Source organism: Spermophilus citellus (genome assembly GCF_964194105.1).
Source record: "Spermophilus citellus genome assembly, chromosome: 1".
Taxonomy (NCBI): domain Eukaryota; kingdom Metazoa; phylum Chordata; class Mammalia; order Rodentia; family Sciuridae; genus Spermophilus; species Spermophilus citellus.
The window spans coordinates 229,187,097-229,202,625 of NC_138182.1; the positions used below are offsets into that span (position 1 = coordinate 229,187,097).

The 15,529-nt window shown below is 34.6% G+C and overlaps 1 protein-coding gene across 1 annotated transcript in view; it reads right to left on the reverse strand.

Moving 5' to 3' along the window:
- The window catches only part of ANKRD31 (ankyrin repeat domain 31), a gene marked incomplete at both ends in the record, with an annotated part of 205,417 nt that overhangs the window by 36,177 nt on the left and 153,711 nt on the right, over nt 1–15,529 (reverse strand). Inside the window, 3 exons of the mRNA XM_081309099.1 lie at nt 9,867–9,954; nt 11,931–12,046; nt 13,575–13,737. Coding sequence (XP_081165225.1) covers nt 9,867–9,954; nt 11,931–12,046; nt 13,575–13,737 — 367 coding nt within the window. The remainder of the gene's footprint in view (nt 1–9,866; nt 9,955–11,930; nt 12,047–13,574; nt 13,738–15,529) is intronic.

A 15,529-nucleotide genomic window follows, 5' to 3' on the forward strand; every position in this document is an offset into this window, starting at 1 on the left:
TACTACACAGAATTTGAAAATTTATGCATTAAAACACAAAACTAACACAAATAACAAGTCAAGTGGCTAAAAAGTATTTGTAGAAATTATAATGGAAAAGAAGTTGATAATTTTATTATATAACCAGGTTTAAATAGATGAATAAATAAAGAACAGGAGTAGTTACTTCACAAAATAATAAATAGTAGCGAGAGTCCCACTGAAAATCAACAAGGCAAAAAAAAATGTAAGGCTATTTTTAGGGCTAGGGATATAGCTCAGTTGGTAGAGTTCCTTCCTCTCATGCACAAGGCCTTGGGTTCAATCCCCAGCACCACAAAAAATAAATAAATACAAATAAGGCTTTTTTCTCCCTACTAAGCTAGTACGGTCATTTTAAATAAAAATACTAATGCTACTAGCAGTATATACCAAAAACAAAAGCTAAAGTTATTTTGGTGGAAATGGAAATTAGTATATAATACTAATCAATCTGTCAATACAAATCAATAGACTTTTAAATGTTTCTATAATTTGGCCCAATAATCCCAATTCTGATAATATTTCCTAAGAATATAATCATAAATCCATAAAAAGAGCTACATGTTGTGGCATAATAGTAAAAATTGGAAATAATTTAAATGTTCAACAAAAAGGGGAAATTTTAGTAAACTATGAAACATTTATTGAACAACGTGATAACACATAACCTCTATAAGTAATGGTTATAAGAATGCAAAAATAGCACATCTAGCATGACCCAAACAGTTTTTAAAAGTTTTATTGAGGTTTAAGCATAACTATATTCTTGGATCAAAAAAAAAAAAAAAGCCAGATTACAAATACAAATACATCAAAATATTGTGGTAAGACAGAAATAAGTAATTTTAGCATATCCCCTTCTTTAAAGTATATCTACATGCCTTCTATAATAAAAAAGTTATAAATTTTAATATGCTTAAATGCATAAATGGTAAATAAAATACACTAACTACACATATTTGGGAGTATGAATTATTTTATATTATTTTCCTCAAAACATGTACCATGCTTTAGGTTAGGATAAAAACGTAGAATGGAGGGGATCCAAGATGGTGGGTTACAGGGAGGCTGCATTCTGTGTCTCTCCATGGCCTGGGATTCAAGTAGTTGGAATACTGTTTCTCTGTGAGTAATTCAAGGACTCCTGACAGCTGTTCCCTCCCAGGAATCACCGCCACCGCACCTGTGCAGATCTCTAGGCCTCAGCACTGGCACAGGACTCCTGGCTGCCCACCCACACAGAAATTCCATCACTCCTGTGTGGACCCCCATCTACCAATGTGGGGTTCCCCCATTTGCCTCCATCTGGGACACTTCAACCACTGCCATAGTCCCCTGCATGTGGTAGCCTACACCTGGGGACACTGCACAGGGTCTAGAGACAGCTGTCAGCCACAACACTACATGCCACAGAATTGTATCTCTTAACATACCGCCCACTGCCACCACCTGGCCCAACCAGACCAACACTCCATTGCTGAAAGCAGCTGCCTCTATCTTGGGACACCTTCCTAGCCAACTTAAGCCGGTATTTCCCCAGTTTGGAATACCGGCTGGGGCTTAGAAGCAATACAAAGGTACCTTTAGTCCCCAACTCCCCCCTCTTTCCTGTAGCCTATAACGCTTGCAGTCACACAGCTGGTCTGAGTACTGATATTCCCAGTACAAAACAGCTCTCCACCCCAGGTATGCAGCCCCCACAGCACAGTCCAAAATACTTCCAGAGAGAAAGGTTCCTGACTGGGAAGTTAGAAAGGGAGGGGGTGAGTGAGATACATTTTGAAGACTAAACTAGAGACCAGGAATTGTGAGAGTTACAGGTGATATAAGGAGATAAGACCACATACCCACACCACACAGCAGGCCTCAAAGGAGATCCTTGGTGTGAAGTTTCCCATCGGGACCCACAAGTACTGTACCCCACCTGCAGGAGCTACGCCTCCAAGACTAACCCTTCTACCCTAATAACATTATCCTGAGGGTGAAGATACAGCAAACAACAGATAACCCCACCTACTGAATGAGAAGGGAAATAGGAAAAATACTGATCTCAAAAAAAAAAAAGCACAATCTTCGTATCTTCTTTCAAGATTTTTTCTTTCCCCTCTCTCTTTTCTCCTGCCCTCACATCCCCAACATTGTGAAACCAAGTACTTTTCATGAATTAAGCTACTGAGGATTGGGATGTCTGAATAGTATATTACAGTTGTGTTGCATATGCTTTTTATCTATTATTACATTTTTTATTTTTCTTAATATTTATGTTTGTTTGCTTTTTGTACTCTCTCTATTATCTTCCCACCTACTTGTCTCCCCCAAATCACTTTCTCTCTCTTCTGCTACTAACCAACTTCTTTAGATTCTTCTTTCACACTTTCTAAGATCTAATAACTATATATCCCCACCTCCTACCCCCTCAACATCTCATCCTACAACTCACCCGGGTTCTGTGTCCACCTTCAGAAATGGTAGACCCTTTTGCAAACCTACTGTTTATAGTATAGATAATAAATGAACTCATCATTTCTGTATACTGTGACAAAACCATAAATGTCTTAATAGCAGCTATTTGATTTAAGGTTCTATATTGTTTATATTGGGATCTTTTAATATTGTTCTCCCTCTTAAAGGAGAGGTATTGGAACCCTGCAGGGATACTATAAGTCTATAGGGTAAAAACTGTAATGCCTCAGATCTGCAGTGGTAGAAGGGAAAACACATGAACAACATTAAAAACAACAACAACAACAACAACAAAAACAAGGTAAGAAAGTGCTCCAAATAAACCAAGAAAACTACATTATTAGAATCCATGGCCAGAACAACAGCAGAAATGACAGAGAAGAAATTCAGGATGTACATAATTAAAATGTTCTGTAAACGAATGGATGATGTAAGAGAGTAAATACAGGCAGCAAAAGATCATTTCAATAAAGAGATACATAAGCAAATACAGAAAGCAAAACATTACTTCAATAAGGAGATAGAGGTTCTGAAAAAAAAAAAACAGAAATCCTTGAAATGAAAAAAACAATAAACCAAATTAAAAACTCAATAGAAAGCACCGCTGACAGATTAGATCACTTAGAAGACTGGTCTAAAGACAATGAAGACAAAATATAAAATCTCTTTTTTTTTATACTGAAACTTTTTTATATATTTATTTTTTAGGTGTAGGCGGACACAATACAATGCCTTTATTTTTATGTGGTGCTGAGGATCGAACCCGGGTTCTGCCTGTGCTAGATGAGCACTCTACCGCTGAGCCACAATCCCAGCCCCAAAATATAAAATCATGAAAAGAATGTTGACCACACAGTGAAGATGGTAAGAAACCATTAGCAGAACATTCAAGAACTATGGGACAACATAAAAACCAAATTTAAGAATTATCTGGGGCTGGGGATGTGGCTCAAGCGGTAGCGTGCTAGTCTGGCATGCGTGCGGCCCGGGTTCCATCCTCAGCACCACATACAAACAAAGATGTTGTGTCCGCCGAGAACTAAAAAATAAATATTAAAAAATTCTCAAAAAAATTATCTGGATAGAAGAAGGCATAGAGTTCCCAACCAAAGGAACAAGCAATCTATTCAATGAAATAATATCAGAAAATTTTCTCCAATGCCATCCATTTATCTGCAAATGCCATGATTTTATTCTCTTTTATTGCAAAGTAATATTCCATTGTGTGTATATGCCACATTTTTTTAATCCATTCATCTACTGAGGGACATCTAGGTTGGTTACACAGGTTAGCTATTGTGAATTAAGTGAAGTTAGCCAATCGCAAAAAAACCCACAAATGCCAAATGTTTTCTCTGATATAAGGTGACTGACCCATAATGAGGTAGGGAGGAGGAGCATGGGAGGAATAGACAAACTCTAGATAGGGCAGAGGGATGGGAAAGGGGAAGGGAGGGGGCAGGGGGTTAGCAATGATGGTGGAATTTGATAGATATCACTATACAAAGTACACGTATGAAGACATGAATTGGTGTAAAAATACTTTATATAGAAACAGAGATATGAAAAATTGTGCTCTAGATGTATAATAAGAATTGTAATGCATCCACTTTCATGTATTTAAAAAATAAAATCTATAAAAAAATCAGAAAATTTTCCAAACATGAAGAATGAATTGGAAAACCAAATACTAAGAGGCTTATAGGATGTCAAATGTACAAAATCACTACAGATCCACAACAAGGCACATTATAATTAAAATGCCTAGGGCTGGGGATGTGGCTCAAGCGGTAGCGTGCTCGCCTGGCATGCATGCGGCCCAGGTTAGATCCTCAGCACCACATACCAACAAAGACGTTGTGTCCGCCGAGAACTAAAAATAAATATTAAAAATTCTCTCTCTCTCTCTCTCCTCTCTCACTCTCTCTTTAAAAAAAAATAATTAAAATGCCTAGCATACAGAATAAGGAGAGAATCTTAAAAGCCACAAGCAATTAGAATCAGATTATATATAGGGAAAACCCAATTAGGTTATCTACAGATTTTTCAACCCAGACTCTGAAAGCTATATGATCCTGAAACAACATATACCAAGCTCTGAAAAAAGTGAATATCAACCAAGACTCTTAGACCCAGCAAAATTAAGCTTTAGATTTGATGACAAAATAAAAACCTTCCATGATAAACGAAAGTTAAAGAATTTACAACTACAAAACCTGCACTATAGAACATCTTTGGCAAAATATTCCATTAGGAGGAAATTAAAAATAACAATGAAAATCAGCAAAGGGAGGTATTACACTAAAGGAAATACCAATCCAAGGAGAAACCAAGTCAAGTTAAATACCAAAAATAAACAAAAATGACTGGGAAAATAAATCAAGTCTCAATAATAATCCTGAATGTTAATGGCCTAAACTCACCAATCAAAAGACATGACTGGCAGATTGGATTAAAAATGCCCAAAAATATGCTGCCTCCAAGAGACTCATCTCATAGAAGAATACATCCACAGACTGAAGGTGAAAGGTTGAAAAAAAAATGTACCACTCACATGGACTGTGGAAATATGCAGGCTTCACATCCTCATATCAAATAAAGTAGACTTCAATACAAAGGTAATCAAAAGGGATAAAGAAGGACATTTCATGTTGCTCAAGGGAACCATATAACAACGAGACATAACAATTATAAATATATATGTGCCAAACAATGGAGCAAACAAACTCATCATCAAACAAACTCTTGTCAAGTTCAAGAGTCAAATAGACTACAACACAATAATTCTGGGTGACTTTAAAACACCTCTTTCACCACTGGATAGATCTTCCAAACAAAGCTGAACAAAGAAATGATAGAATTCAATAAAACAATCAATAACTTAGACTCAACTGACATATAAAAATATTTCATCATCAATGAGTGAATACACTTTCTTTTCAGCAGCACATGGATATCCTTCTCTCAAATAGACCACATAGTATGCCACAAATCAACTCTTAGCAAATAGAATAAGCAGAGATACTACTCTGCATTCTATCAGATCATAATGGAATGAAATTATAAATCAATGATAAAATAAAAAAACAGAAGCTACTCAATACCTGAAAACTAAATAATATGCTATTAAATGAACAATGGGTTGCAAAATATATCAAAGAAGAGATTAAAAATTGTTAGAGGTAAACGAGTACTAATACAACATCAAAATCTCTGGGATACTATGAAGGCAGTACTAAGAGGAAAGTTCATTGCATGGAGTTCATTCCTTAAAAGAAGAAAAAGTCAACAAATAAATGACCTAATAATACATCTCAAAGCTCTAGAAAAAGAACAAATCAACACCAAAAGCAGTAGAAGACAGGAAATAATTAAAAATCAGAGCTGAAATAATGAAATTGAAACAAAAAAACAATTGAAAAAAATTGACAAAACAAAAAGTTGGTTCTTTGAAATAATAAATAAAACTGATAAACTCTTAGCTATGCTAATAAAGAGAAGGAGACAGAAAACTCAAATTGCTAACATTCATGATGAAAAAGGAAATATCAAAACACACAATACAGAAATACAGAAGATAATTAGAAATTATTTGAAAATTTATACTGAAGGCATTGAGAAATTTTTATAGGCACATGATTTGCCCAAACTGAATCAGGATGATATATATAAGTTAAACAGATCAATTTCAAGATACGAAATAGTAGACACCATTAGAAGCCTACCAATATAGAAAAGCCCAGGACCAGTTGGATACACAGCTGAGTTCTACAAGACCTTCAAAGAAGAACTAATACTTCTCAAATTATTTCATGAAATAGAAAAAGAGGGAACACTTTCAAACTCATTCTATGAGGCCAATATCATCCTGATTCCAAAACCAGGAAAAAACACATCAAAGAAAGAAAACTTTACACCAATATCACTAATGAACATAGAAGCAAAAATTCTCAATAAAATTCTAGCAAATCAAATACAAAAAAAAAAAAATAGGGTACCATGATCAAGTAGGGTTCATCCCAGAGATGCAAGGTTGGTTGGTTCAACATACAGAAACCAAAAAATGTAATTCATCACATCAATAGATTTAAAGAATCATGATCATCTCAATAGATGCAGAAAAATCATTTGACAAAATACAGCATCCTTTCATGTTAAAAACACTAGAAAAACCAGGGAAAACAGGAACGTATCTCAACATTATAAAAGCAACTATGCTAAGCCCCATGCCAACATCATTCTAAATGGAGAAAAACTGAAAGCATTTCCTCTAAAAACTGGAACAAGACAGGAATGCCCTCTTTCACCACTTCTGTTTAACATAGTTCTTGAAATACTGGCCAGAGCAATTAGACAAAAGAAATTAAATGGATACAGACAGGAAAAAAAGAATTCCAATTATCATATTTGCTGATGACGTGATTCTATACCTAGAGGATCCAAAAAAATTCCACCAGAAAACTTCTAGAACAAATAAATTTGGAAAGGTAGCAGGATATAAAATCAACACCCATAAATCAAAGGCATTTCTGTACATCAGTGACAAATCCTCTGAACAAGAAACAAGGAAAACTACCCCATTTATAATAGCCTCAAAAAAAAAAAAAAACCTTGGGAATCAACTTAATGAAAATGGTGAAAGACCTCTACAATGAAAATTACAGAACACTAAAGAAAGAAATTAAAGGAGACCTTAGAAGATGGAAAAATCTCCCTTGTTCTTGGATAGGCAGAATTAATATTGTCAAAATGACCATACTATCCAAAGCACTATACAGATTTAATGCAATTCCAATCAAAATCCCAATGACATTCCTCATAGAAATAGAAAAAGCAGTCATGAAATTCATTTGGAAAAATAAGAGACTCAAAATAGCCAAAGCAATCCTTAGTAAGAAAAGTGAAGCTGGTGGCATCACTATACCAAACCTTAAACTATACTACAGAGCAATAGTAATAAAAATGGCACTGTATTGATACCAAAACAAATATGTAGACTAATGGTACAGAATAAAGAACACAGAGACAAATGCACATAAATACAGTCATCTCCTATTAGACAAAAGTGACCAAAACATATACTGGAGAAAAAGTAGCCTCTTCAACAAATGGTTCTGGGAAAACTGAAAAATATGCAACAAAATGAAATTAAGCCCCTCTCTCTCACTATGCGCAAAACTCAACTCAAAATGGATCTAGGACCTAGGATTTAAACCAGAGACACTGTGTCTACTAGAAGAAAAAGTAGGCCCAAATCTTCATCATGTCGGATTAGGCCCCAACTTCCTTAATTAGAGAATTAAAATCAAAGAATCAATAAATGAGATGGATTCAAACTGAAAAGCTTCTTTTCAGCAAAAGAAAAGAAATCAATGAGGTGAATAGAGAGCCTGTAGAATGGGAGCAAATTTTTACCACTCGCACATCAGATAGAGCACTAATCTCAAGCACTCAAAAATCTTAACACACACACAAAAAAACACATATTCCAATCAATAAATGGGCCAAGGAACTGAACAGACACTTCTCAGAAAATGATACAATCAATCCACAAATATATGAAAAAGTGTACAACATCTCTAACAATTAAAGAAATGCAAATCAGGGGCTGGGGATGTGGCTCAAGTGGTAGCGTGCTCGCCTGGCATGCGTGCAGCCCGGGTTTGATCCTCAGCACCACATACAAAACAAAGATGTTGTGTCCGCTGAAAACTAAAAAAATAAATAAATATTAAAACTCTCTCTCTTTTTCTCTCTCTCTAAAAAAAAAAAAAAAGAAATGCAAATCAAAACTACTCTTAAGATTTCATCTCACTCCAGTCAGAATGGCAGCTATTAAGAATACAAACAAGGGCTGGGGATGTGGCTCAAGCGGTAGCGCGCTCGCCTGGCATGCGTGCGGCCCGGGTTCGATCCTCGGCACCACATACCAACAAAGATGTGTGTCCGCCGAGAACTAAAAAATAAATATTAAAAATTCTCTCTCTCTCTCACTCTCTCTCCTCTCTCACTTCTCTCTCACTCTCTCTTTAAAAATAATAAAAAAAAAAAAAGAATACAAACAACAATTATTGATGAGGATGTGGGGAAAAAAGCACACTCATACATTGCTGGTGGGACTGCATGTTGGTGCAGACAATCTGGAAAGCAGTAGGAGACTCCTTGGAAAACTTGGAATGGAATCACCATTTGACCCAGCTATCCCTTTCCTTGGTCTAATACCCAAAGGACTTAAAAACAGCATACTACAGGGACACAGCCACATCAATGTCTATAGCAGCACAATTCACAGTAGCTAAATTGTGGAACCAACCTAGATGCCTTTTAGTAGATGAATGGATAAAGAAACTGTGGTATATAAACACAATGGGATACTACTCAGCATTAAAAGAGAATAAAATCATGGCATTTGCAGGTAAATGAATGGAGTTGGAGAATATCATGCTAAGTGAAGTAAGCCAATTCCAAAAAACAAAATGCCAAATGTTTCTCTGATATGTGAATGCTGATCCATAATGGGGGTTGTGGGGAGTATGGGAGGAATGGAAAAACTTTAGATAGGGAAAAGGAGAGGGTGAGGAAGGGAGGGGGCATGGGTGTAAGAAAGACGGTGGAATGAGATGGACATCATGACTCTAAGTACATGTATGAAGACAGGAATGATGTGACTCTACTTTGTGTACAACCAGAGACATGAAAAATTGTGCTCTGTATGTATACTATGAATTGCAATGCCTTCTGCTGTCATGTATAACAATTATAATAAATAAATTAATTTTTTAAAAAGTAGAATGGATATAATTTAAAGAAAACTATTTTTTCCCAAAAGGCTATATACAAACATGAATTAGGACAAAAAATGAACTGTTATATCCTACTATATGAAAGACTAATGAGATACTTTAAATTACTTTTGACTATTTTTAACTGACTTTTAGAATGAATACAGATCTCAATCTATCAGTATCTACTTTCAACCTTATAAACCTATTTTCTATGTTATAAATTTGATCTATTTTTAAGGGTTGCCATAGCTGGGTGAACTGAGGAGCCAATGAATATTATAATCTCATCTCTAGTCATTATCCTATATTTTTTGTCATATCTTGATCAGAACATATCACCATAAGTAGTATTTTATCTCTGATCATGGTTCTGAATGTCTCTCAAATTACTCCCACTAACTTAAATATAGTAGTATCTTTGTTAACAATTATACAAACTACTGGTTTGTATCACTGACTTTTAATGATAATTCCATATATATGAAGAAGACCATTTTTTCAGCCTTTGCAAACTTTAAAATGTCCCTTAAGAAGATGAGGTAACAATGACCCTAGATATCTGAAATAATCACACTTTTGAGTAATAGACATATTTACCTGCATCTTCAGGGTTTCTTATTTCAAACACCAATAAATTTTCCTGTTTTTCTTCTATATCTTGTAGAATGGCACTGATGGTCTCATGCTATCAGATAAAAATATCAGAAACTATAAGAGGGTAGATATGCTCTCCCACCTGTCACTGACAAAAATGCACAATTATAACAAGCTGCTAAAAATGTTTCATTTTTCTTTATGCTCATGTTTTATGTAAGCTTAACTATATAAATATCACAGAGTTGAAAAAAATAGTAAACAGATCTTGATTTATATAGTCAAATCTCCTGGGAATGTGAGAGTAGCAATCATACAAGGAGTCATAACTTCTCATTTTGTTAAAATTATAGTCATCTGACAGGAAAAAAAAACAGCACATACTATTTAAAAATCACATATATATGAAAGTCCACTTTAAGGCTTTATGACTATCACTGAATAGTATTAAAATCTCATACATAATCTTCAAAGTATAAAACATTACTCTCAAAAACTCATAAAGGGTATTCTTTTTTTTAAAATTATTTTTTATTTTTTTATTTTTTTTAGTTTTCGGTGGACACAACATCTTTGTATGTGGTGCTGAGGATCGAACCTGGGCCGCACGCATGCCAGGCGAGCGCGCTACCGCTTGAGCCACATCCCCAGGGGTATTCTACCCCTTAATGCCTTTGTCTATATTCATCTTCCTTCCCTGAATGTCTTTAATTCACACTGCCCAGATCCCTGTCTTTCTTATGAGAATCTTAGAGTAGGCTCCAGAACCAGAATGTCTGTGGGTGAATATAGGCTCCACTTCTTCCTAACTGGATGAATCCAGCAATGAACGTAGCCTCTCTGTGTTTGAAATGAGTAACACAGGTAAAATGCTAAAGGACAATGTCAGATGAAATAAGAGCTTAATAAATATTATTATATAAATATATCTGTTATATTGTTATATATATAAATCACATATATCTCATACATGAAACCTCTGATCTGATACATACTGATTTCTCTTTTATCAGAATTACTTAAGAGTTTCATAGCTTTATAATTTAGCATTAATATGGATAATGTCATATACATTATATGTCCTTATCAAGATAATGAGGTCATGTAGGCAGAAGCATAGTTTTCACATTTGTATATGCTTTCCCTATTGCTGGATACATAGTTATTGCTCCATAAATGATGACTGATGGATTAACTTTCATAAATTCTCCTACATTTTTAAAATGTGTAGGTCATCAAAGTCTTCTGAAGTATGTTGCTCTAAAATTTTTACTTTGGTGTTCACAAGGGATATGAAAAATGCACACAATAAACATAATATTCTAATTATTTAGTTAAGCACTGCTGTCATTTATTGAATACATCAAAGTGAAACTATAAAATGCAAACATGCAAAACAAACAAAAAGCCTAAGGTTTACCTCCTTACAGAGTGAATAGCTTATGGGTACACAAGAAAACTAAAGGTCTAAACTTATACTCGGGCTAAGTCTGCCTCCACCTACAGGCTAAGATAAAGAAAATTTCTGGTGCCAACTTTCTTTTCCATTTTGTGATTGAGTACATTGGACCACAATGGGAGAAAACTTTCATTCAAGATAATCTTTCACTTATGATACTACCTTTTTAGGAAGTTTGTGTCTTAGTAAACTTTATGTTTTTGTCAAACTGAGAATATCCATCTTTATAAAGGTTACTTTCATCTGCTATATCTGGGTTCTAGAGTCTTGCCAACGTATTATATATCCTAGATACTTTTGAGAATGAGTGAGTGAAGACATACTATGACAGTGGCAGAGTTAGGTGGATAAGAAGTAGCCAAACACAAGCTAGGTATAAAGGACAGCAACTAATACAAAGTTCTGTATTCAATACAGATAAGTCAGAGTTAACCATACAGCATACTTTCTTGGCTTATTCTGCTCAATTATTTTCTTATTACAAAAAAGCATTTTCAACAACCTTGTGTCCTTATCATGGAAAGAGTTCTGCCAATAGTCAGTAGCTGGATAGTACAAAGAAAGGCATTTTCTAGGTTGAAGATAAAAAGAGTTGTAATTTTACTCACCACAGGAAGACTTTCTCTTGTTTTTTCTTGGCGTGAAAGGGAAGATAGATCAACATTTTTGTCAACATCACAAAAACACTGTTTGTGTCTTTTTGTCCGAACAGCAGGAATTTCTGCTTTAAAAAAATAAATTTTAAAAATAGATAAGAATATGCAAAAATGTAGCTTTATTTTATCAATTTTAATGGTAATATGAATGGGAAAAATAATAATTTACAGTTATTATATCTTAATGTTAATTAAGGTATTAATGGTAAATACTTTCTATGTATCAGTTTAGTCTTCCTACGAACTTTTTCATGTAGGTAGTATAATATATTTATTTCACAAAAGAAAGCGAGGTTTCAGAGAAGTTCAGGAAGTTGCCCAATGTCACACAGCTAGTACTTAAACCTAGCTATACATTCCGTGCTTTTAACTATTATAACTATGATTCATTGTTCTGTAAAGTTCTCTTGGACCCTTCTCCCACCATGGATTCCCTTTCTTCATACTTCCATTTGCCCTGTACCCCTTATCCCATTGGGGTACCTAACTAAGAAATGTACATACAAAAACAACAGACCCGGGAATAGGTATACTAGTATATAACAGAGTCCAGATAACTTCAGTTACAAGATTTCCCTGGTATGCTGAGCTCAGCTAAATCATGGGACTTGAACCTTACGTATGGCTGTGGAGAGGAAGAGTGAAATGGCTAAGGACATAAGAAAGGGGCTCACACTATAGACTTACTATACAGTGGCAGATCATAGAAAACTTTTTAGCAGTCTTCATCTTAACCAACATGTAATCCATCTTGCTAGTAAAATATTACACAGTGAACATCCTTGGACCTACCTAATCATACATTAGTAATTTTTCCTCCCTTGAAAATCAATAGTTGGTGAGGAAGGAGGCAGGCAAGGCAGAAGTGTGCCTCAGGGTTCTCATCTCCCCATTCTCCCTCATAGTGAGGGCACAGGAAGGTTTTCTCTTTTTTTTTCCTTGTTTTTTTTTTTCTTGGAGTTTCTTTTTCTATGAGTCAAGGCTCAAACATGGGAAGAAATGAAGAACGATCTCCTCTCCTCAGCACTTAATAAAATATAAATTATTGCTAAAAAATTGTTCATAAAATTTTTGCCTAGCTATACATTCCCTTATATAGACTTTTCACTGTAATGTACGTAAAACACACATATGAGTATGATATACTTGCTTAACAACTTAGTATTACAAGAACATTTGAAAATTGACATGAATTCAACCAATGTATGATTACAAATTTTGAAGTAACAAAATATCGGTTGCAGAGTCTTCAGTATAATGTTACCCTTTTCTAGCTCCACTATAAGTAAACTATCTGCTTGGTTTCAGTTACTTCTCTATCTCCAACCCAAAGGTAGAAAGATGAATGTTTGATTAATGAACAACATAGGTTTTATTTTAACATGTAACTCCAATCCAGTAGAATCATATGATCTATAAATTAAACCAAACTTGAAAGTGCTAATTTCTAAAAATAATGGCTTTTAAAAAGTTTAATAAACATAGGAAATATCTATCCCCAGCTATGGAATAACTTATATTACAAATGTAAAAATGTTATTTTTCTAAGTAGAGATATCACCTATATAAAATAGCAAGCAGTACTGACATACATACCAGTGACTGTAGCATTACTTTCATCTCTATTATTGGCTTCAATAGCACCATGAGATTTTAGCAACTCTTTCATTTTATCATTATCTGCTTCATCCAAAGCAGTCTTCTGTTTTTGATCTTTCTGATTAGGGTTTGCTCCATGTTGTAGTAGTATTTCAGCTGCCTACAAGGAGTTTTTCAAAGTTTTATCTACACATATCTGCTTTAAGACACCTCTACCAAGCACTAGAAATAATCCATAAAAGTTTTCAAACTCTAGTCAAGAAAACTTTTGATTAAATTTGATATAGCAATTGCTAACCGATCCATTGATTTGGCCTGATTAGTTTTTCTTCCAGAGAGCCAAAAAACATAATATGAAAATAAAAAATGTTCTACAAGACCTTTAAAGAAGAACTAACATCAATACTTCTCAAACTATTTCATGAAATAGAAAAAGAGGGAACGCTTCCAAACACATTCTATGAGGCCAATATCAACCTGATTCCAAAACCAGACAAAGACACATCAAAGAAAGGAAACTTCAGACTAATATCTCTAATGAACATAGATGCAAAAATTCTCAATAAACTTCTGGCAAATCAGATACAAAAACATATCAAAAAGATAGTGCATCATGATCAAGTAGGGTTCATCCCAGGAATGCAAGGTTGGTTCAACATAGGGAAATCAAAAAATGTAATTCATCATATCAATAGACTCAAAGACAAGGATCATATGATAATCTCAATAGATGCAGAAAAAGCATCTGATAAAATATAGCATCCCTTCATATTCAAAATGCTAGAAAAACAAGGGATAACATGAACATACCTCAACATTGTAAAGGCTATCTATGCTAAGCCCCAGCCAACATGATTCTAAATGGAGAAAAATTGAAAGCATTCCCTCTAAAAACTGGAACAAGACAGGAATGCCCTCTTTCACCACTTCTATTTAACATAGTTCTTGAAACTCTATCCAGAGCAATTAGACAGAAAAAAGAAATTAAAGGGATACAGATAGGAAAAGAAGAACTCAAATTATCACTATTTGCAGATGATATGATTCTATACCTAGAAGACCCAAAACATTCCACCAGAAATCTTCTAGAACTAATAAATGAATTCAGCAAAGTAGCTGATATAAAATCAACACCATAAATCAAAGGCATTTCTGTACATCAGTGACAACCCCACTGAAAGTGAAACTAGGAAAACCATCCCATTTATAATAGCCTGAAAAATAAAATACTTGGGAATCAACTTAATGAAAGAGGTGAAAGACCTCTCAATGAAAACTACAGAATGCTAAAGAAATAAATTAAAGAAGACCTTAGAAGATGGAAAGATCTCCCTTGTTCTTGGATAGGCCGAATTAATATTGTCAAAATGACCATACTACCAAAAGCACTATACAGATTTAATGCAATTCCAATCAAAATCCCAATGGCATTCCTTATAGAAATAGAAAAAGCAATCATGAACATCTGGAATAAGAGACCCAGAGTAGCCAAAGCAATCCTTAGCAAGAAGAGTGAAGCTGGTAGCATCACTATACCAGACCTAAGACTATATACTACAGAGAAATAGTAACAAAAACAGCATGGTTTGGCACCAAAATAGACCTGTAGACCAATGGTACAGAATAGAGAACACAGAGTCTAACCCACATAACTTCAGTTATCCTATATTAGCAAAGACGCCAAAAACATACATTGGAGAAAAGATAGCCTCCTCAACAAATGGTGCTAGGAAAATTGGAAATCCACATGTGACAAAATGAAATTAAACCTCTATCTCTCACCATGCACAACACTACACTCAAAGTGGATCAAGGACCTAGGAATTATACCAGAGACCTTGTGCCTAATGAAAAGTAGAAAGAGTAAAGAAAAAGTAGGCCCAAATCTCCATCATGTTGGATTGACTCTAACTTTCTTAATAAAACTCCTGTAGTGTAAGAATTAAAACCAA